Raw genomic sequence first — 24,613 nt, forward strand, 5'->3', positions numbered from 1 at the left:
AAAGCTCCTGTGAGGAGTTTTTTTTGGTTATGAAACAGACGGAAATTAATTCTGATGTGAGCTACAGAATCAAACCAGACCATCAGAGACAAGAGTGGTTATTTCTATATAGTTATTTTTAATGCCTGAAGCCACTGACAGGGTTAGACGAAGGGAAAATCACCATTTAAAGGGCCAGTACGCTGATTTTCAACCTAAGTCCTGTCATGCTATTACGGGGAGCTAATGCCATTATGGTAGAAAAACAATGCTATTTTGCTCTGTGCCCTTTGGAAGACGCAGCAGCAAAATCCAGCACTTTAACTGGACGTATGCTGCTCCAATGGGCCCTGGAAAACCTCCACCAGACTACGTAACACGCATCATCTGGCGGAGGCCAGGGAGCTCGCTAAACTACACTTCCTCAATCTAGGACGCACGCATCTGATGTCATGTCTCGTTCAAAATCGTCAGCTTTAAAATGTAGACTGCAGACCTGAAGATTTTTTAGACGATCCACATTTGTATTCTCGTCATATTTCAGATTCTGTACTGCTCTGAGGCCATTGCCTGCAGCGAAACAGTAGTATTTCACTCCAGCGTCTCTCGCTGGGCCGTTCCTTTCAGAGGCACGGGCGCAATGCATGCTGGGTGTTGTAGGAATGTAAAATGGGCGAAACCACAAGCTGTTTGGACAAGTTTCTCCACAGCTATGGAGCCAATTTCAAATATTATTGCTTCTATCGATTACAGTGAACACCAGCTTTGACTGACAGCGGCTTTTTCCAGGGGGGCAAATTTCTCCTTTAAGAAAAAAAATCAGCAAAGAGATGAGGTACGGCTTTGTCCACAGGGGGCGCCAAAATCACACAAAAAACTAAAGTTGCTCTTAAAAGAAAACACTAAAAAACAGATCTTTTTTGTAAACCTAGTGGGCTTAAATAACTCTTAAAAGTATTAGTGTAAGAGCAGACTGGGATGCACTTTGTAATGATGAAATCATGCTTCTTATTTTTCTGTTGTTTGCAAACATGTGAAAGTAACAAAAACGGCTCCATAACTTAGTTTGTGTGTTTACAACCGTGTCCTTATTTATTTTCAGTAATTCTTCCCATACATATAAACATCCTGTACAAAAACATCTGCGCCTTTTTTCTTCCTCTTTTTTTCGTTCCCTTTTTTTTCCACAACATACAGCTTGCATCATGGTAACAACAATCAGCAATATCACACACCCGACTTTGCAATATTCAAACTAAACATTTTCTGTGCGATACAAAATAAATGTACACATACTTTTGATATTTTTTTTTCTTCAAAAAAATAAAAAAATCGCTGTTATTTACAAATCCCACAACAGAAAAAGTAAACATTCTCCACACCAGTTTGCTTAAATGTCGAACTCAGCAGAAACGTGTTCTCGTATTATTCACATGTTGTTTGTACACTTTGTTTTTTTAACCTTATTTCACTTCATGTAGTGCGAGTGAAAACCAACAGAGCACCTATGATACAGATAACTACATGAGAAAGTTTAAAAAGAAGTCTCTGCTCAGTACCTCAAAGAAAAGACAATTTAATGCCTACGTTTAGTTTATATGAATACTGTGTGCCCCGTTCAGGTAGTACAAACTGTTACAGGACTGTTAGTGTTTAATATCGTCAGTAAGGCAGAAATGACATTTGCATGACATGAGTGATTAAATTTATTGGCCTTTGTTTTTCTTTCATCACTGCTAAAAAAAACAGCTTTTCTACAATATGTTAAAAAAGGAAATAATCAGAATTATATTAAAATTTTTATGGTTAAAAACAACTTTAAATCAGGCGAGTCGTTAAAAGAAGTCACCTGCCGATATCATAGTTGAATCTGTAATTGCATTTGGGCAGAAATAAAGTGATAAACACCAGACGAAATCTACAAACCACAAAATGTACTTTACTACAACCAAAAAAATCAGTTGTGAGAAATAAAAGCTATACATATATTTACTGGAGGTTCACACCTGTTTGTGTTTTACGCGACACATCTAAACACGGTTTCCTGTTGCCCTTTTTGAACGTTCTCGTGTTGACCTTTACTGTAGCTGTTCCTCTGCGTTGTAGATGTGTCTGTCTGTGGAAGAGGCAGTGTTTTTATGGCAATAGAAGGTAGAAGTCACATGTGCATATCATGCTGCACTAATATAGTGCAATGTAGAGCCTGAAACGCAGAAAAGGGTGGAGGCAGGCAGGCAGTAGTTTCCATGAACAAATGATTGCAGGCTACTTCTCCATCAGCATCGTGCAGATCACTTTATCCCACAAACACAGGCCTGTGTGCCTCTAAATCAAGCGAGAAAAAAAAAAGAGAGAGAGAAGAAATGCCTCCCTTTTGTTCAAGACTGTAAAAGAGATTTGAGTCAAAACCCAGTTGAGGATTGAGAAAAAAGGAATCCAAACCTTTTTATGGAGATTTTCCTCTCCCTCCTCCTCCTCCTCTTCCCTGCGGTGACTTTTGGCAACGTACGAACCGTCAGAGCATCCTAAGCCTCCAGCTACTCAGCATTTTTAGGGACAAGCAGAAAAGCGCGGGGGAAGAGTTGGAGCTTGTGCTGCCATGTTCAGAGACAGCAGGAGAGCCTTTTCTGTCTCTGAAATGAGTCCTTTTCTTTACAGAAGAGCGAAGGAGGGCCAAAAAAAGGCATTTCTTTGAACACGGTGGAGGTCATGAAGGCTCTAGCAAAAGAAAATACTTAAAAAAACAAACCGGGGAGTGAATGGAGCTCTACTTGAAATGGTTAAACCCCACCACTGTCTCCGCTAAGAGGATTTTCTGTAATTTCTCCGCTCTGTGACGTGTCCATTCACGCTGCAAACATCCATGTCCCTCACTGCATTGGCTGTGATGAAGTGGGTCTCTATGACAGGTGAAGTGCTCGGTGAAGCGTCTCCCGGAGGACTACATGTCCGTGTCCCCGTCGTAGGCGAGAGTCAGAGGTTTTAGTCGGTTGTTTTGTTGCCTCTGTCTCTGAGGTCTCTTTGGCTTTTTGCTGTGAGGAAAGATTAAAACAGAGTCAGAGGGCCACTTGGAATATTTCCCTTTGAGCTAACTGCAGTGTAACCTAGCACACGTACCCTGTAAACAGCACATGAGGCTGTGTGTTTCAGGTTAACATGGTTGTCATAATGAAACACAAAATCAGGAGTCACTTGAGATACGAGACAACAGCACAGGGAGACCTACTCTCAATCATTTGTTCCCAATTCTGTTAAACTCTGCTTAAATTTAAGATAAGATAATCCTTTGTTGATCCCCAGGGGGGAAATTCAGGGAAGATGAAAAAGACGACTATCCCAGTTTAAAGTTGAGCATGTTTGTACCTCCTAATCTACAGGAAAATAATGAACTTTAAAAGATTTATAAAGCTGTCATTATTCTTGTCAACAGACCTCATGAACAGACAGACTGTTTGTGTCAAACGTCTGTTTTTCAGTGAGTTAAATAAAAGGCTGTGGCCACTAACGTCCAGCAGGGGGCGACGCCACATTGCCCATTCTTCTGCTGTCCTGCATTACAGCAACGTATATGTGGGAATAACTGGAAATATGTTAGTGCTCGATTTTATGGTAATGAAGGAGCGTGTCACCGCGAGCCACACAGTGGCTCACTGTTATTCATAGTTTTTGGACAAAATTGGAGCTCTTTGGCACAAAGGAACGAAATTTATCAGGAAATACTTGTTAGTGATTTCATTTTATTGTTGCTTTTGGTCTTTTCCAGGGATTTGTTGAATATCCGCAGCCCTTTCCTTTACTGTAAGTCTTTGCAAGCCCATGCAAAATCCAATTTTCCACATGTGCTCCATATTTTTCATGTTATTCTTTGCATGATCTGAAGAATCTGAAGTATTTCATAATCAAAGAATGAACAGCCGACTGTTTGAGAAACTTCTACTGTTGTACTTTAACCTACGGCGTATGATTAAAAAGAACTACACATAGACTGAGAGTATGGGAGTAAAAGATCTGCTTATTAACAGGGTTTCAGACAGACATGCGCAGATCGAAAAACATAAGAAGTATTAGTAAGTTAATTTGCATGCACATGCCACACATTTGCTGCGTCCCTCCAGGGTAGAAAAGAAGCACATTTAGAGGACGGCAGTGTGACTTCTACCTTTTGAAGTGTCAGTCCTGCCTTAGATAAACAACACCTCACGTCTCAAAAGGAACAGGATGTATTATGTAAGACAATCGCAGAAATATAGTTTTTTATCTCCTCTAGAGAGGCTGTGAGAGAAAGACAAGCTGATAGGAAGTTGTGCTCGCTTCTGAATTGTCAAATTTCAGCTATTAAAATAATGAATCTTCAGTTTCAGCCACTTGTGCTGCGTTCACATGGATTCAGGTAGACGGTAGATGGCAGACAACACCTTTTCCGAGGCTTGGGAAAAGCAATCAAACACTCCGACGGAATGGCAGGACGGCAAAACGCAACACGCATAACGAGATGTTGCTATGGTGATTTCGTCCCATCGTTTTATGTTAGTATTCTGATATTTGTTGCTATTAAAGCAGCTTTCTCTTGATATTCTATCGCAAACATAAAATCATTGTTAGATTTCCCTCTAAATGTCATTAATTTCCAACATGGAGAGTGAAAGGAGAACTGCACTTGGTGTGTCCCTTGTTTATCTGCGTCTGACAAAGAGACAACAAAAACAAAAGCGCATATAGTGATAAATATAGTGTATATAAAATGAGATGCTTCTTGTTGTCCAGATCGTCCATGTTTCCTTGTTGTGTGAGGGAAGTACGTAACATCTGGTTGTAAATTCTGTTGCGGAGGACGGCAAGAAGTTTTACCGTCTTGCTCTCATCCACTAAAATGATTCCGGTTTTCCTGAATCCACGTGAACGCAGAATAATTGATGTAGGACAGTCCAATTAATACGTCCATACATTAAAAACTTTTTCCCAAACTTTCTCCCAAAGCCACACGACAGACACGTGTGATGTGATGGTCTCTGGAGTTTAGGGATGCTTCAAAGAGAATCTTCTGGAGAGTTGGTAAAGACAATCAGCAGAGCACTCTGGGGACTCTCCTTTGAACAGTTTCTGTGATGAGGAGCTGACAGCATCACTACAGAGTAAACATGAAAACGTCAGCAGACGTCAGCAGACGTGTTCTGCTGCTACAGAAATCATCCTGGATCTGTTCCCCGTGGGTTTGGCAAAGTTTGTAATGTTCACAAATACTGATTGGAATACTACGAGGGCTCCAACTATTGATCGGTTTTACTAAATCAGAAGCAGATTTTCTTTTTTATAATTTTTTTATCCTTAAATTGACTAAATAAATACTTTAACATGCCTGTGATAAAGTGAGGGCTGACAGTGAGATAATGTAGCACTTGTTCTGTGTGGTCCAAAACGCCACATTACTCCGTTTAAGATCAGACAACCCAAAGAAAAGCAGCAAGTTGTCTCACTTGAGAAGCTAGAACTTCCAAATTTTCATCATATTTGGGTTGAAAATGACTCAATTATAAAATAGTCGCTGATTAATGATGATTTACAAATAATTTCAGCTCTGTGATCCAAGTTTAAGCACTAATGTTCTTCAAAGCTGAATACAGAGTAATAACATCAATATATTTAAAAGGGATAATGAGCTCTTGATTTGGCAGGAAATGAACTGGGAGTGGAATAAAGGGGAAGTGGGATGCCCTACTTCCCCTTTTAGCCACCAGAGGGCAGTGTGGCATCGCGCTGGAGAGAGTCAACCGAGGAGACTTCATTGTTTGTAGATTTAGATTTGATTTGTGGCACAGAAGCGAGTTCCTGCAGTAATCTTCGAGTCTGCTTTATCTCATCATCTCTGTGATGAGTCGTGTGGTGGTGTCAGGAGATCTGTGCTTTCAGTACAGCTTTAACAAATCTATATCACCCAATGGAAAGATGCCACACAAACACGCTCATGGGGATGAAACAACACAGTGCAAATAATTATTTTTGGATCAACACTGTGTCATTTCATCATGGTATAAATACACAGAGTGATGTGGCTGTCATAAGTTTAACAGGTGGACGCTTCTAGTAACGACAGCAGAATTAAGGGACACTATAATTAATCTGTTTATACTTTCTTTTCAAAAGGACCCGATACTGATTTTTTTCAGACTAAATGTATCAAATTTTTCCACCTTAAAATGTTGTGACACTACGGCTGATATGATACCAAAACAATGCTCTTAAGTTTAGCATAAAAACAGAAGGTTTTAACACACAGGATGTTAATAAGCGAACTGTTTATAGTTATATTTATATACATTTTAAACTTTGCACAGAGCCAGGCTTCATATTTCCTCCTGCTTTTAGTCTTCATGCTAAGCTACGCTAACCATCTCCTGTAATTAGCTTCATATTTAAAGCTGTATTCTCGAAGAGCTCAGTTTCTCGTTTTTGTTCTCTTTGGCGCCACCTATGGTGATAAATGGTAATTATGGGAGCACACTTCTCAGGTATCCAGACAGTGTTGCATGTGTGACGTCCACGGTTGGCTCGGGTTGTAACTCTTGATTTTCCTGGCTGACGGTCACTTTCCTTTTTAGACTGTTTGCTTCATCTGAGCGTCGGGTTTGTTTCTTTTTCTTTGGATTATTTTTGTAGTCATCCATCTTTTCTTTGTTTGTTCAGCCATAGTAGATCACTGTTTACTCGCAACACTTGCAGAGAGCGGAAAAGCAGCCGCTTAGCTCCGCCTACCCTCTCTGGCAGACCAACCACTGCTGGCTGATGGAAAACACATTGCCACAAACACCCAGTCTGTAATACTGCAAATGCAAAGGCTTTCATCAGAGGGCCATAGGCTCAATCATCATTGTGTTACCTCATTCGGCGATAGATAGTGACTTAACTTATGACATTTATTTAAATGAAAATCTTCGAGATTATTACTTTAAAATGCTAACATGAGAATTGTTTTGATATTCTGATCCGGCTTCTGCGAGGTGATTAAGGACGTTTAACTTAAGTATTCCTTTAAGTTAAATATCTCAGTACAGTTTACACTCCAGAAGGTATTTCTACTTCCTGTTTGCATTCAATTATGATACTTAACTGGCTGTATGGGCTTCCTTTTACAGCTCTATTTTGTGTACATTTGTGGCGTGTTTTGAGCTTAAATTAAAAAGCACAATCAGATATTGGTCACTTTGAAAATGAGGTACAAACAAGTGGTAAAAACGTATAAGACTTTTATCTAAACGGGTAAACTCAGCAGCCTCTATGCGGCCTACGGGCTCTAATCTAAAGGGACTAAAAAAAGATTCCTGGATGGTTTGTCCTCACCTTCACCAGCACCTTCACTCAGCTAGTCAGGCAGGACGTGTGACTTTTTACAGAGGTCACGGGGAAAGGTTAAGGACTGCAGGTGCTTATACTGGAGGCTGCGTTTGGGGTTGGGCGCGAACCCTCCACATCCTCATTAGCTGCTGCTGCTGCTTTGAGCCAGCTCTTGGCAATCAGGACAGGTGTAAGTCATCTCATGTGCATTTTGGCCCACCCAGATCACCGTCCCATTGGCGTCAGACTCTTGGGCTTTAAGAGAGCGATGCACTTTGGCACAGTAGCTGCTGCTCTCACAAGAGGACGGCATGAAGGAAGCAAAAAGGATAAAATAAAGACAAACACAAACGTTGATGTGAGGGGGTGCTGGACGACAGGGGGGGGTTGATTACACCCAAAGCACGAGGGGTTAAAATTAGGGTTTGGTTTAATGAATGAGGATGATGATAGATAGGGGGAATTAAACTTGTCAACTCACCAAGCTAGGTATATCATAGACACTATGAATATGAGGAGCACAAAGGCTCCGGCTGCTACACCATACACCCACATCTTCAGCTTCCCATCTGTGGAGGAGGAGGCTCGTCAGTTTGTCTGTTTACACGTCAACACAACAACAGCAGCCGCTCAAAGCTGCTGCAATAAATACTGTGAAAGTTTCACAAACTATCACAAATTGATCATTCTTCTTTTTTTACACTTAAAGATATAATAAGTAGGATTTTCCTAGAAAAATAAAATATAGATGTGCAGACCCTTGTGAGACCCTTCCCTCTGCATCTATTCTGTTGTTTTGCTTTGCTTTGAGTTTTCAGGAGGGGCGCTGTTGTGGTTCCCTGAGCCAATCACAGCGTACAGGTGCGTGTGGGAGTGGTTCAAATTAGCAACTGGGCCCCACTCAGACCGGCGAACATGGCGAAAGAGTGATGCAGAGTTGGCCTTCTTCCTGTTGGACAGGTAGGTGCCTCAAACCAGGTAGGATAAGCTAACCGGCGGTTTGCATGCTAGGGCAACGGTAACTGGCGGTTAGCATCCTAGCAAAGGTAACCGTGATGCTGCTCGGCGGGGTGGGCGTGTTCTCGCACGAGAGAGTGAGAGTGAGCTTCTGGTGAGGAAGAGGGGCCCAGTTTGAATGTGTTGGTGACAAAATGCAAGAAAGAATCCTACTTATTATACCTTTAATGATAATATTATCCATGAATATCAGTGTAAATCCACTGTATGTATGAATCAGGTAGCAATAAGATGCGTAGTGGTGCTTAAATGCAGGAAGAAAACAAGAGCACAGGGAACAAAGGAGGAACAACAAGGAGAAATCACCAGTATCTTTTTTAATGCTTGGTACCAGTGCTGGGATGCAAAGTACTGTTCTTAAGTACAATATTGAGTCACTTGTATACAACCAGAGTGTCTCCACTTTTTGGTGCATAATACTTCCTTTCACACCACACTATTAATTGATGATGTTTAAACAGTGCAGTATAAAGTAAGTATACAAAGTACAAGTATAAAGTTTAATCACTCCTGGGCACCTGCCACCATAGTACTATCTATTTGTATTCAATCTTACATTTAATGTTGTTGTTATATTGTATTTGACAAACAATATAATTTCCTTTTATTTTAAACTGTTGCACTGTTTTATGTCTTAAGCTCTCCTTTTACATGTGTTTTATATTTTGGGGAGTCTGAGACTACTTATCAATAGTAAGTGCCCTACATACAGTGGATAACAGTCAGCATGGCCCCTGTTAGGAGAAGCTAAGCTTTGCACCGCTGCAGACGGGGTCAGGAGTACCACGTACTTTAGCCACCTACAATAGTCCTACATGTAAACAAACATTTCAGTTGAGGTGTACGCTCAATGCTCTTGTGTCTTTGGAGTTCAAGTATCTCGGGAGCTTGTTCAAGAGTGAGGGAAAAACGGATCGTGAGATTGACAGACGGGTTGGTGCAGCGTCAGCAGTGCGGGCGTTGTACCGGACTGACGTGGTGAAGAGGGAGCTGAGCCTGAAGGCAAAGCTTTTGATTTACCAGTCGATCTACGTTCCAACCCTCACCTGTGGTCCTGAGCTTTGGGTAGTGACCAAAAGAATGAGGCCTTGGATACAAGCAGCCAAAGTGAGTTTCCTCCGAAGGGTGTCTGGGCTCACCCTTAGAGATAGGGTAAGGTGCTCAGACATCCGGAGGGGGCTCGGAGTAGAGCTGCTACTTCTTCGCTTCGAAAGGAGCCAGTAGAGGTGGTTTGGGTATCTGATTAGGATGCCTCCAGGGTGCTTTTTGTTGGAGGTTTTCCAGGCATGTCCAACTGGGAGGAGACCCCGGGGCAGACCCAGAGCTCGCTGCAGGGATTATACATCCCATCTGGCCTGGGAACGCCTCGGAATCCCCCAGGAGGAGCTGGAAAACGTGGCTGGGGAGAGGGACGCCTGGGTCAACTTGCTTAGCCCGCTGCTACCACGACCCGGAACAGCGACAGCAGACGAAAATGGATGGATGGATGCTCAATGCATGCGTAGGTATACAGGGCCATTGTGCAGAGTGAGACATAATGCTGAGGGAAAGGGCTGCCTGACGTCAATGTGAAGACAACAAACTAAAATACAGCGTACACTTAAACTGAAATGTTTGTTTACATGTAGGACTCTGGCTTAAGTACGTGATACTCCTGACCCCGTCTGCAGCGGTGCTTAGCGTAGTTTCTGTGTAGGAACTCCGGCCGACTTCTCCTAACGGGCCGCGCTGACTGTTATCCACCGTACGTAGGACACTTACTGGTGATAAATACATCATACAACTCCACTTCAAAAAATCCAAACTATCCCTTTAAGAATGTGATTTCCAATGACTGCAACTGTTGTGCAGAAGACATCAAAGATTTGGATGTTTGTATCCCAGAAGCAGACAGTGTTAACAAAAATAAGTATTTCTCTGTTCTCAAAAACGTCCAATTGTTCCTCTCTTGTTCCCAGAGTCTTGTTTTCCCTACATTTAAGTACCAGCACAAACTGTTCAGAATTTATTTTTTCCCTGACTCTATAAAGGAAACAAAAATGTAAACTGTGTAAGTCTAACCCTCTTCATCTTTTTCAAAAGGCAAAAACATGTCTAAGATGTGACTGTATAAAAGCAAGTAGTGCACGGCAAAAACAAGCAAACATTTGGAAGATAAACGATACAAGAGTAACGCTCTGTGATGTCGTGTGAATGTGGAAGTAGCTGCTCCTGACAGACGTTAACTCAATCTGTTCTGCACTCTTGCATCCTAAATGTTCCTGTTGTTGTCATGCACCATCAGTCGCAACGCTCCGTGCAGCTGCAGTTCTCAAATGTTAATGTACACCAGCAGTTTCAGATAAGGTAGCAAAGTTTACACATGCATCAGAGCAGACAGGAAATATGTCCGATGCATATCTCTGCTTTTGATGTGTCGAGTTTTATGTCATGCACGGCTGCAGGTACAAATATGTGATGTTAATTAGACAGCGTCAAGACTGAATCTGACAAACTAAAAGCAAAGTACATTCTGTCGCTGACATGTAAGCTGCTCAGCTGAAGGATTACATGGTGCTCTGCAGGTTAGAGAAAATTGGGCAAAAGCCGTTCTCTTTAAGACCTTTTAGATTAACTTAAAGAGCAAAAACGTGAACTAAAAACAAGAAGTGGAGGCTGGTATACAGTTTGAAAGATTTTAAATTCCTCACTTAAAACTTACAAAACAGTAACAGCCTTCTAGATCATGATGTGTTTTGATTTATGGACCTTTATTTTGGAAGGATAACTGTTTACTGCATTGACAGTAAACAAATACAGTCCATATTTTAAGCTGTCATTGTGCGGATGTTTTTTATTTCCACTTTTTAGCTGTTGTGAAAGATTAATTACACTGTCAAAGTCACATTTCCCAAAATATAAACCAACCGCGTCTGCATCCTTCCGCCTCCCGCCGCATTTCTGACTCAGAAGCATTTTTGTGAGGTGGTTTTTATAATTACGACTTGACAACTGGAAAATAGGAGCCTCTGAAGAGTGCATTAAGGCAGGGTTAGTTTCCAGAGACATGACAGTTTAGAGATTAAAGGTTTTCACTTGACAGCACATAAACACTTCTTTAGCAGTGCTTTACGGCTCAATGTGTTTCTTGTTTCTTTCCTAATTTTTTTATTTTAGTGTGAGGAGAAGTTGTGTGCCTCGTGTTCTGACCTGGTCCGTAGGGCTGCAGGTACCAGGTCCGCCCGGTGCGTCCGGGCAGGATGGTGCTGGGCAGGGTGGGGTTTATGGCACGACTGGTCTTCACATCCCCTCTCTTGTCCCCCGCTGTGGGGATCTCCAGGATGGGGATGGGGGCGCACTGGTCCAGCTGGCCAGTGGGTGACAGAATCTCTGTGAATCCCTCCTCGCATGTGCAGATGTTGGCCTGCAGGGGGCAGCAAAGAGTCATGTTTGGTTTGAGCCGCAGGTACCGTGCATCGATGGAGCATGGAAGTGAATTAATCTAGAGGGGAATGTGCATGTTGGAATGGGTGGTCGCTGACCTGTGATTGTTTGTTCACAAGGTCAGCGTGTGTGTCTCTAACTCATTCATTCATTCTAGATAAAAGCACTACATCCAGAGAAGAGCAATATCTCAGAGCAGAGACAGATTTTATGAACTATATTAGAGAGCTGTCCGTTAGTTTCATTGATAGAAACGGAGTCTTAGAAACACCTATTAGTTATTACACACTATAATTTAACAGCACCACATACTGCAGCCAGCAAACTTTAATCACTCTCTATAATAGTTTCAACAAAAGGTCAACATTAAAACCTTTATGAAGGCAGGATTTAAATCATGCATCAGTGAATCAGTGTTAGCTAGGTGTAATTAAAGAGGAGTTATAGTACAGTATCTTCTGCATATTTAATAACTTAAAGCGATCAAAAGTTTCGCCTCATAAGGCAGCAATCAAACAGGCTACAATGATAATGACTGCAACATAACTCTTGAAGGCAAAGGTGGGTCACATTACGTCATCTGGACTTCGCCTGGCTCACAACTTGTTTGGATCTTATGTCGGTGTAAAAACACAATTCATACAACCCGCAAACATCTTTACCTAAGTCCTAATTGTGCTGGAAATGATACGCACCTCCTCACAAACTCTGCTTGAGCAAGAGCTGTACTGCTCGTTAAAGTGCTAATCTCAGAGATCTCAGTTTCGTTCTCTTTGGCGGCACCTATGGCGATAAACGGTAATTGCGGGAGCACACTTCCCAGATATCCAGACAGTGCTGCATGTGTGACGTCCACGGTTGGCTCCGGTTGTAACTCTTGATTTTCCTGGCTGACGGTCGCTTTCCTTTTCAGACTGTTTGCTTCATCTGAGCGTCGAGTTTGTTTCTTTTTCTTTGGATTTTCACTTCTTGTTGAAGTTGTATCTGTAGTCATCCATCTTTTCTTTGTTTGTTCAGCCATAGTAGATTACTGTTTACTCGCAACACTTGCAGAGACCGGAAAAGCAGCCGCTAAGCTCCGCCTACCCTCTCTGGCAGGCCAACCACTGCTGGGTGATGGAAAACGCGTCACTAACTGGGCGCCGCTTGTGATTTTTTCCACTAAAGTCGCCACAGACACCCAGTCCCTAATAATACTATATACTGCGAATGCAAAGGCTTTCATCAGTGGCCCATCGGCTCAATCACCATTGTGTTACCTCATTCAGCGATCAATTGTGACTCAACAGACATTTAAATGAAAATCTTCGGGATTATTACCTTAAAGAAAAAGGATCTAACTTCCTACCAAAGTGTGTATACTGTTTCTCCATCACTAAGAATAACAATCTGAGCCTGTCAGAGGCTAAACAAGCTCTTTTAGTGGACTCAACACCCATCACAGTGTGATTCCACCTGCCAGCTGAGGCAATCTATTAAAGCAAGTCCAACATTATTGCACCTATTCTTTTTTAGATGCTAAAATATGTATCAATAGTGCAGAATAACCCTTTAATAAAGTGGCAGCTCAATGTAGGATTGTCGTGCTTGTTTGGGGATTGAACCTGTGACCTCAGAAGTGCTAAGCTCACTTCTCATCGGATCACTCTGACCTGCTTATTCTGTGCTGATAAATGTGTGGGCTGTGCCTACACATACAGCACACATCCACCTTGATGTTTTTACAGATACATGATATTAAACTCTGAGCTTCACCAGCTGCTGTAACAGGTGCACTTATTTGACTGATGTCAGTAAATCACAGTTGAGTGACACTGCAGAAAAATGGGTTTTAACATCTTCATGTTTGTCTTATTTCATACTCCGCTGCGTTCAAATTCAATTGTGTCAGCAGTGTTTCACAGTGTTTACAGAGACTGAGGACCTGTGCCTGAAGGTGCATGTTTTTATTGGTTTTTATTGTGCATCTTTGTCTGTAAAGCTAATATTTCTCAATGAGATTTACTTTTGTATCTTTTTTATAGTTAAATTGTTGATATGAGAACTAAGAGCTGCTCACCTCACTGCAGAATGACTTTGGCATGAGACAGGGAGGGTCACAGGAGCTGTTGTCCAATGGAAAGTTCATCGGAGGACAGCCGCCTGTGGAAAGACAAAAAATGATGTTTTAAAAGAGACAAAAGACACGAACATCATCCGTGTGTACTGGTAGATACATGGCCCATTTGTGTGTTACTGGCTGAAATAAAAGTATGATAGCAAAGGAGCCACTACGATCGGACATTCAGTCAGTCCTCTTTCCCAAAGGCCCACTTTTTTAGAGTAACCTGCCATCAGGAACAAAAACATCAACCTGTACCCCTTTCCCACAAAAATTAGCGCATTGACGCGGGTTTGTCAGACCCGGGAAGCCCCGCTAATAAATGCAGATGTTCTCTGTTCCCATTGCCAGTGGAGTATACGCCTTTCGGTCTCTTTTCTGCTGACGTCACAAACGTGCCGGAAACAGGGACGAACAACTAACTTCCCCTCGGGTCAGAAGAAGCTCTCTCACCTCGCTGTCTTGCCGGTGTTGCTGCATCTTTCACGAAACAAAGAACACATTCGCTGTTGTTCTTCTGTAGTTACCATCAGGGGCCGGAACTTCAATGCGCGTCATAGCACTGGCTGTTGTATTAGCGTGTCGACTCGGGTTTTGTGTTCCCATCATTGCCGATCGGAGCCGAAGCGATAATTACCCGGGTCTACTGCAGAGTCATTTGACCCGGGTCTGAATGCTGATTGTAGCCTTTCCCACTAAGCAAATAAGCCGGGTGTTAGCGGGTTTTTTGACCAATGGGACAGTGGCTTTGGAGTTGCACAAAAGTATCTGCACGTCATCATATCCGCCTATAAATGCTTTACAATTAAATATCTGTATCGGCTGCATAATAATATAATAAAATGTTGTTATGATTCCACTCCAGACAGAGACTTGATGGTCTGAAGAAAGGCAATTAGGTGGAGAAAAATATGTGCGTATATAATTGTCAACATTGCAGTTGGCAAAAATGAGTTGGAGGACGTGAGCCAAATTCCAACAGTGGGAATCATCACATTTACTGATTTTAAAGCTATTAATAATATGACATACCTTCAGCTTAAACAAATCCAAGAACACTGAGATTCATGTGAACTTTCTTTACCTTTGTGTTGTTCTTTATCATCTCTATAACAATTCTTTTTTACTGTCATTCATAGTTATTGTTGTAATAATTAATTTTAGTGTTTGTTTGTCTTATGTCTGTTTTAATGTTTGTCTTTATGTCTGTATTAAAATCATGTATTAAGTGTTTTATCACGTAAAAGCTAAACTAGGGACAACAAATGCAAATTAGCTACAGCTAGAAGTTTTATATACACTGCATAAGTTGCTTTTATATGATATGTATAAAACATAAACGTGACATTTTCATGTTTAAAAAGTAATCTGTTATTTTACTGTCTGTACTTTGAAAAACAACCTGTACCCATAAGTCTTTGCAGCGGATGTAGCCGGGTTTATTTTTGAAGCTGCTCTATGCGAGCGACCACATGTTCTTGTGTTCTACACGGCTGAATAGCTGTACAGGCTGCCATCGCCCACCACCTCTCCCTTCCTATAGAAATGAATCTCTCGGAGCAAGGTGCTACATTTCTGACATTCCTGGTGTCAGTTTTAAGTCCTGCATAAAAGAGACGCTCAATGATATGGACCTGCAGTGTGGCTCGAGAGCTCCTGCAACATCTCAAATCAATACATGTAGCTTTACTAAACATCATTCTGTGTGTTTTCTACAATATTTGACCCTGTAAATAAACAGCTCATCATGTTCGTCTTCATTATGTTCACAGACTTTCTTTCTCCTGTTTAGAGCTGAAACAATAAGTCACATAGTTGCTTGGATACTGAAGCGTGTTGCATTCACCTGCGTTCATCCTGTGATTAGCTCTCATTACACGAAAGATTGATTTTATGAAAGCAAGCATGTCCCGCCTGTTGACTTTTAATCCTGCTTTATTTTGGTTCGGGCTTGAGACACAGCGAGATACTCGTGTCTTTAAGTAATACAGATGGTATTATTGTTAGTCAGGCTGATCAGCAGCAGAGACCTGAGTGTGCGCACATCAGAGCCTCTCGCAGGGTTTGGAAGTGTCTCATTAATTCAGAAAAACTGCAGTCTTCTCTCGTAATTCGGAGATAATTAACTTGTTAATTTGGAAGTTTCTCAAGTGAATGAAGTATGCTTCTGTAAATGAATCCAACTCCAACAACTTGAGTCAATTTTTAATGAAAAAATACTTCTGGTTGTAGCCTCTCAAAAGCCAATGTTTGCAAGAAGCCTTGGTATTTGATTATATCAAATTGAATATTTGGGTTTTCGTGTTGTTGCTCGGAGAAAGATAAGCAATTAGAAAAGCACTATTTAAAAAAAAATATACCAAACCAAATAAATAGCACAAATATGGACGAGTATTTCGATAATGAAAATAGATATTTGTGCCATCCAAAAGGTACAAACATCAAGCAATCAAGGGTTACATCGATTTAAATCTACGTTTGTGTGGCAGAAAGATTACTTTTTAATTATCTTAAAACAAAGTTAATATAGTCCGGGCCTGACCTCATGTTGGGAACCATTGGTGTGTGATAAAGGGAGAATTAGGGTTTATTCATACATAACCCTCATCATCCATCCATCCATCATCTATTCTGCTTATCCTGTTCATGGTCGCGGGCGGGCTAACCCAGCTGTCATTGGGCGAGAGGCGGGGTACACCCTGGACTGATCGCCAGTCAATCACAGGGCTGAAACAACAAAGAAACAACCTTTCATGCTCACATTAAAGCTCCTGTGAGGAACTTTTGGTTTGTGTTGGTTTTGGCGCCCCCTGTGGACAAAGCTGTACCTTATCTCTTTGCTGATTCTCGTACGTGCTTAAGTGGTAGTTAATTAACAAAAAATCTCATCCTGCTTCTTTAACAGTCATATGTGTCACTCACTTTAAATTTCTGCTCTAGAAAATGTAAACAAGGGCAGCGTGCAGTTAATCACTCCATTTGACACCTACACCTAGTTTCAGGCATTAAAAATAACTACATAGAAATAATCAAGTTGTCACTGATGGTCTGGTTTGCTTTATAGGTCATATAGAGTCATCAGAATTAATTTCAGTCTGTTTCATGACCAGTGAAAAACTCTATTTTCTCTATAAACATTATAAGTTGTGTATTTTATGTCATCTTGAGGGCAAAAAGGAGATTATTTTAGGAAAGTAACAGTTAATATGCACATTTCGTAAATACAGAAATGTGTATAAAACTTGTTGCAATCTGTGTCTGACTCCTTCAAAATGTCCCTTCTGATGCGTGGTGCTTTAAATGAGTTCCCCTGGCAAACATGAACACAATAAATGGTTCCATCCAAAAAAAACAAACAAACTGCACAGGAGGAATTTAATACTTTGACTGAAGTCCCCTGGGAGCCATTTACATTTGTATAAAGCACCTATTTAAATAGGAAAAGAAAACAATGATATGAAGTCATTTGGAACAAATTGATGTTAGAGTGAATCACCTATGAGATACAACAAAAATTATTCCTCTGGGGTCTGTGAGTAGAAAGCAGAGTCTCTATGAATCTGTTATTGTACTTTCATGCCAGCTCTATCATGAGAGTTCCTTACCTGTGACATTGAGTCCATCGGAGCGCTGACACCAGATTAACGGGCGGCTGGAGTTCGTGCTGCTGAACCATTTGTACTCGTAGCACTCGCCCCCTGAGAGCAAAATAAAAAACAATCAAACATCTAGAAAGTCTGGACGGTGGGAGTCTGCAGAGAAGACGCTTAATCACATGAGTGACAGATTAATAAAGCAGCTGCTAAATTATGATTGTATAATAGGCTGCTGTCATATAATATCACTATCTTCACAGAAAGGTCCGGTTCAATGTTTTAATCTCCAGTAAGAGCTTTTGCTTAATGACTTTCTATCAATGCTATTATGACTTTATCAATATCTCCATCAGTGCAGTAAATGACCATATTTCCCTACGGAGTCTTGTGTAACCAATCATCAGCCCGGCCCATTTGGCGAGCGTAAATGAACAATTTAACCTTGGACAAAGAGAAGATCTATTCTCCTCGGGCTCTGGTACAGTATCACTGCTCCGGTCGATGGCACAGCTCTATCTGCAGCTTTCACGGGACGATTTGTCTGAGCCTGAGACAACTTCACCCTTTGTGCGCTCTACTTTTCTCATTTCTCCCCTTTCTCTCTCTCTGTGGTACAGCTGAGGCCCCCTTTTCTTTTAAAAATATGACCAGCTATCATTGAATTAGCTACTTCACCCGGAAACTTCCCACCATCTTTAACGAGCAGATTGGACTTTTACAACCACAGAGATGTATTCAGAGGAAGAGCTGGAAGCAGAAATAATTCAGTGGTTATATTAGCCCTCCCAAAAAAAGATCATTAAAAACATTACTGAGAGTGTTTAAGAGCTGAGAGAGGAGACGGCTGATTTTAAAGCCTATTAACTTTCAAAAGCTTCATTATTATCACATTGTTATAAATGGCCTGCCCTAACACACTGAGAGACTTAGAGAGGCTAATATCAGACTAGTGTGAACCGGTCATGCTCATGAAATGACCCTCATGTGCAAAAGAACAACAAACTAAGACTACACACGTTCATACAGAGGGAAACATGGAGGCCACTTGAGTCGGCGTTTACAGCTCATATGTGAGTTGATGTGCAGGAGGAGGCAGAGAATTTGTGAGCATGATAACAGGGATGAGGAGAAAGAGAGCCAGGGGCTTTTTTAAGGTGAAATGGCTGCTAGCTCTGTAAGGAGGTGTGCGTGGATGCAGAGTCAGAGCCAGCAGTGATGTGAATGAATTCACAGGAACAGACTTCATCCAAAAATTCAGGATGTCAGGAGCTACTTTTAACTACATGTGTCGATGCCTCTCCACCAGCGCAAATGTTGAGGAGTGAAGTAAAAGTAGCTTTAATTCTTCTCTGACTGTTCGGACTGATGTCGCATTAAAAAAAAAACAAGCCTGTGTCTGATTCTAATAAAAGTGTCCACATAGGAAGTCAGAAAATAATGTGATTTGTTTGTTCACAGACAAAAAACAGATCTGAGTCACTTGAGCGAGACAAATAAAGTAATGGTTTACAGTTCGTCTATCACACACATTTACACAGCGAGGTTCAGCTGCCACAGAAGGCACTGGCTGTACCTTCCAGTTTTCATGAATCCATGGTTACTCATGGTTACTCAAATTTCAATGGAGTATAACTAAATGTTTTACCTTTCAAAGGTTTCACTCAAGAAGCTGATCTTATCGGTAAAGATCAACTGTATACAGAGCACTGGCCTTATGTTTCATTTAATTAAAATAATTCTCACTGGTGATTCTGAACTTGCATCATATCAGGGCCTGTGTCCATTAACTGTGTTTTCTTGCTATCCTAAACCAATGCAGTTCAGAGTGTTCAGCATTAAAACACCCTCAGCTTCAGCTTTTCAACCTTTAGAACACCGCCTCGCTCGTCAGTGTCACTTCTCTCCCACTGGACAATCAAAACTGTTTTTGCAGCCGTTATATTCTTTGGAGATAAGTTGGAAAGGTACTTGCCCATACAATATTACAGTATGATTAATATGGATAAATTAAATTATAATATAATGTTATGTGTGTTAAAAGTGTTGTTCTTGAGAGTATTATGTGTTTGATGCACAAACACTTAAAGAGGATTTACTAAGTTCAGAATAAACCTGCTCCATAAAATAATTAAAAATTTTACTTTAATTAAGATGCAGAAACAAATAAAGGGAGGTAGATACTTTCAGTTAGAGAAAAAATGCTACATTATTAACTAGAGCTGACACTAACTTCAGACTAACATCACACGGGCCTACAGCATGAGCTACTAGTTGAATGTGAATATGTGGTAAAATAAAGCCCTGATAGAGATACCAGGACTGTGCTCCTCTGCATGTGGCAAAAGAAACCTTTATGACCGATGGAGTGAAAGAAAAAGCCAGCAGAGACGGACAGAAACGTGGGCTGGGAGATGTTCGGGAATCAAAGCAGTCATGTGGTATGTGCCTTAACCATTAGGGCTACCAGAGCGCCCCCACAGAAGTCACTTTTAAAGAAACTATTTGATCTCTCTTCCTCTGTCCCTAGCCTGCCTTTCTCCGTCACCACCCTCCCTCACTCTCTCTTCCTCCTCCGCCTTCACCGCTCTTGGCTGGGCCTCTCCTCCCCCCCTCTTTTCCTCGAGTGATGCTGTGAAACCAGGTCAGGCTGGTGAAGACGGCTGTGGGGCTGTGTACAGTAGCCAAGGAGGGAGGAGAGGAAGGGTGGGAGGCGAGGGAGGAGGGGATGGGTGTGTGGGTGGGTGGCGGGTGTGGCGGCTGCTCTATACACTGAGCCGATGGCGACTAAATACATAGAGCTTTGGTGGTGGTGATTCACAGCCTAGCTTGCACCTAATGGGTGAGTAACGTGCCTGGGGAGCCGCAGATATCACAACAGTGAATGAGCGTGGGTTTTTTCGTTGTTTGGATATCTGAGTCAAGGAATCCCATCTGGGAGAGCGCCAATTGACCCAGTGACACAGGGAATCACAACCGAGTAGATGTTTGTGCTCTGGTTTTTTTCAGTGATGTTTGGTGCTGGGTAAACACAGCTCAGTCCATAATCCCCTCTCCACAAATACAAGATCTCTGCGGGTTTCTGCTGGTGTTCCAGTTTCCTTTGATGGTCCAACAGGCGAGTTCAGATGGATGGAAGACCAAACAGCCTGCAGGTATGACCCTGAGTGTAAGTGTCTTTCTGTGTTATCCCTCTGATGCGCTGACAAGCTCTACATCGTGCCTCCCACCCAAGCAGAGGCCGACTTCAGTCCTACACGATCATGCGGATCAGGAATTTGTGGGCGAAGAAAATTCAGTCGGAGATTTAAAGCAGCAGTCGAGGCCCAGAGCCGACAAACATGTTGCCGGTCTAATATTTGCACCTTTGATTTTTAACTGTGTTATTTCACCAAAAGCAATGCAGGAGCATCAGACTAACAGGCTGTTAGTTGACCAAAACAAAATGACCCTTTCATGTTCTTTGTTTAGACGTTTTCACCTGTAGTCCAATCACCCAACAACAGGAAGGGAACAGGTGATAAATCGTTGAACGAAGCCGTTTCATCTTTAACATCAGTGAGTCTCTGAAGCTCTTCAGCGGTCACAAAATGTCAGGAGGGGCTGCGACTTCTTTTCAGAGTGCTCAGCTGGTTTTTAAGTTCCTTTTGTGTCACAAGGTTTTTAGCGGGGGTCGAATAATCCTCAGAGGTCTCCTCTTCTCAAATCAAAAGGACCCTTTGATTTAAACGTGTTAAACCTCTGAACAAAGTAGTTTCCCATTAAAAATCAGAGTTCCTGCAGTGCTCTTTGGCAGTGACTGGGGCGCTGAGAGCCAAGCTGCCCCTATCCTAGCTCACTAGCTGACTAAACTCCTGCATCCACTTAAATGATGTGGTTTAAAACGATGGCGAGGTGAAACTAGTCCTCTTACAATGTTTAAATTTCCAGAAAACTTGGATTAATGTGCATCTTAAAGGTAAAACACAGACTCTTGCAGGCTAACGCAGGAGTTTTGTGTTGCACTGAAATGAAAAAAGGAACTAATAGTTTATCTCCTTATCAAACAGCGAAAGAGGATTCAACAGACAAAATTAAGAGTGGGAAACAACCCACTAGCTAATGAGTGGGTTGCTGCAATTAAGTATTGTTTGTAACATTCTGGTCGTGCGCAGGTTGAAGCTACCAATCATTTCAAGTATTCCCACCTGTGCAGGGCTGGGACTCCCAGGCCTGGTCCGGACAGAGCAGCAGGTTTTCCGGCTCCTGGGCCAACACGGCTCGGGAGCGAACCTGAACCGAACCGAAGTCCACGCCGGCCCCCTTCACGCAGATGTTCACACACGAGCTCCAGTCCGACCACTCCATCAGGTAGCATTCACCTGCAGGGACAGAGAGGTAAAACACTCCAGTGTGAGGATTTGTTGCTGAACTAAATATCTTTGAATTTTGGACTGTTGGTCGTCTTCCTTTGATACATTTTCTAAATTACAAAACAACAAAAGAACACATTTAATCTGAACAGCATCACCATCACAGGACATGCTCATGTTGTAATTAACCATAACAGCGCCTCGGAGATGTTCCGCTTTGTCTAAATGAGCGAAATCAAATTAAATCCTAACAAATCAAACTCCACCTCTCTGGCATCTCCTCACTGTTACCTGGTCAGTGGGGAAGTTTTGAAATCACTGCCAGATGACCTGAGAGAAATTGTCTGGCCTTGAGCTATATCACAGATCTTTTAATTTCCTGTAAGACAGAGAGCAGCCTAAAGACTGAAAGGTGAACAGATTTTCCATCATGCTTCCGAAAGATTCACAAGATTGGATGCATTTATATCATCGGCACTATTAACTCACTTGTATTGCAAGTCTCTTGTTTCTGCTCATTTTTATTGCTTATATTTGACTTTTAAAGAGACGTTTGAGCTCTTTAAAAATATCTGCACTACATCTTCAGTGTGGATGTCCTGGTGGAAATCAGATCCTTAACTTTGGCAGAACTGAAGCAATATTTTCCCTATTAATCTATGGATGAGAACGGTTTAATCTGGGGGAGATGTTAAGGTACGCCGCAGAGATACGGAGCATGTATTTACATATCGTATCAAGATGGTTCAGAAGCTTTGAAGAGTTTCAGGAGGAGGGAGGAGGAGGATCGAGATGCAGGGCAGGTGGGTTTTTGATCACAGCTGACAACTGCAGCTCATCAAACAGCAGGGGGAATCGAACACGGGTCAAGAGTGGCAGTGCATGAAAGTGTGTGTGTTAATGTGTGTGCGTGTGTCAGGATGCCAGAATTCTCAAGCTGTCCCGGGTCCTGCGCAAACAGCCGTTCGTATTTTCCTCCCAAATCACACTACAGTACCTCTCTGCACAGACAGCAGTCTGTGCTTCTGATTGCCGTTTGATACTTCAGTGCTCCTGCAGTTTGGCAAAAGGGGGCTGGACTGACTTTTTATCTAGGGCAGCATTTCTCTCTGTTTTCCATCTCAGGGACCAGCAGACATCTGATGAGTTTTTTTCTTCCCAAAATAAGAAATCTGCCAGAGGAAACACATTTCATGAGCTCCGGAAATATAAAATGAAATGTGGTTCAAACCCTGGGTTGAAATAACGGCTAACACTTTTTTCTGCTCTATAATTTAGAGAGATTTAAAGATGAACGATCATTTATGAACCAAAATAGACACAGAGCCGTTTGGAGACGAACTCCACGTTTGTATTTTGTCTTTTTGCAGAAGACAGTGACAATGATTCTCGCTTCAGGGAGCGCTGACACTGGAAATATATTAAAGCTGCACTGTGTGAACATACGCTACTTTTATCAGGCGCAATCACAAATTGGGGGTTCAGTTTCCATCTTTCCTAATTGAAATGTTGTAGATTTGGCCTATTTACCCAAAGAGGGAAATGTTCGCTCTATGTGCAGCACGGTGCGGAGGCTTCAGCATGAGAATATGACGCCTTCTGTGGTTGTAAGACGGGCAGGAAGGCGTTGGAGCTGCAGACCTGATGGACGGAGTCCAGCAGCTGATGTGGAGAGCTCACCTGTCTGCTCTGCTCAACAAAGCTCCATCACATCCAGCAGCTGACAAGCCTCCATCACAAAACCTGACAACAACTCATCAGACCCGACCTTTGAAGTGATAATCCCAGCTCTGAGATTCTCTCTCCTATTTTTTCAGCGGGGGGTTTGGGGTTGTCATCCTCGGTGCCGAGCTGATATTTTGGTTTTTCCACAGCAGTGCTGAGAAATCAACAGCTACTCAAACTGTGGTCAAAGGCCTTGTATCGTGTTTTGATTACATCTTCAGTAAACACAATAGTTACCGCTGCTACTGCTAGATACCCACTTCTTGTATTTACTGTGGAGAAAATGTTTTACTGCTGCTGAAGAGGATTTGTCACCATTAAGAGCCCAAAACTGGCTTAAAGAACACGTCACAAAAGTTTCCGTGAGCTGTGTAGGGCCTTAATCAGGGCTCACTACTTGCTAGACTGTTATAAAGCCCTCCCACACTGGAGTTATTGTTGTAACCAGCCCGCTCGTATCTTTACAGCCTCTGGAAACTTGTCCTGAAACAGTAAAAATGCTTTTATGAAATCAAAGTTGAGAGTCTGACTGAGCATCCAAGGGAAAATAAACATTCATAACTATTAGAAAACATGGATCAGAAACAGGTCATTTTAGGCTGGATAATTTGTCAAGACTGTGTAGACAGGGCAAATGACAATTTGATTGACATTTCCTCGTTCTGATTGACATCTGCCTAGCTGTGCACCCAGCGACGGTGCGTGTGACAATCAGCATTGTGCAGCCCTAAACAGTATGTTTGAGCCGTCTGATTTAGAATCAGAGCAGGAAGTCGAAGCCCTGAGAGTTTTTCAGTTTTTATATCCGTGTCATAGTTAGCAGTTAGCATATACATGCAACGTTAGCTGAGACGCCCCTTACTTCTTCTCAAAGCTATGAATGCAATGCTTTAGCGGCGGCTGTGCCTTAGTGGTAGAGTTGGTCGTCTTTCAATTGGAAGGTTAGGGGCTCGACCCCTGACTGCTACAGGCTCTGTCCACACGTACATGTTTTTCAAATCGTAGCTTTTTCTCTGCGTTTTGGCCTTTCGTCTTTTGAAAAACTCTGGCCAGGGTGAAGACTTTTATAAACTCCGTCTTTATGGAGACGTGTC

The 24,613-nt window shown here is 42.1% G+C and overlaps 1 protein-coding gene across 1 annotated transcript in view; it reads right to left on the reverse strand.

The window, feature by feature from the left end:
- Window positions 1–1,026: 1,026 nt before the first annotated feature.
- thsd7ab (thrombospondin, type I, domain containing 7Ab) overlaps window positions 1,027–24,613 on the reverse strand; it is a 178,888-nt gene continuing 155,301 nt past the window's right edge. Inside the window, exons 23-28 of the mRNA XM_069656696.1 lie at window positions 21,630–21,803; window positions 17,455–17,547; window positions 13,808–13,890; window positions 11,515–11,728; window positions 7,790–7,877; window positions 1,027–3,011 (exon numbers count right to left, since the gene is read on the reverse strand). Of these exons, the coding sequence (XP_069512797.1) occupies window positions 2,921–3,011; window positions 7,790–7,877; window positions 11,515–11,728; window positions 13,808–13,890; window positions 17,455–17,547; window positions 21,630–21,803 (743 nt within the window). The 3' untranslated portion in view covers window positions 1,027–2,920. The remainder of the gene's footprint in view (window positions 3,012–7,789; window positions 7,878–11,514; window positions 11,729–13,807; window positions 13,891–17,454; window positions 17,548–21,629; window positions 21,804–24,613) is intronic.

This window comes from Semicossyphus pulcher, unplaced genomic scaffold (assembly GCF_022749685.1).
Source record: "Semicossyphus pulcher isolate SPU_LCO1_2020_fin unplaced genomic scaffold, fSemPul1.0.p SCAF_9, whole genome shotgun sequence".
In the NCBI taxonomy this organism is placed as follows: Eukaryota; Metazoa; Chordata; class Actinopteri; order Labriformes; family Labridae; genus Semicossyphus; species Semicossyphus pulcher.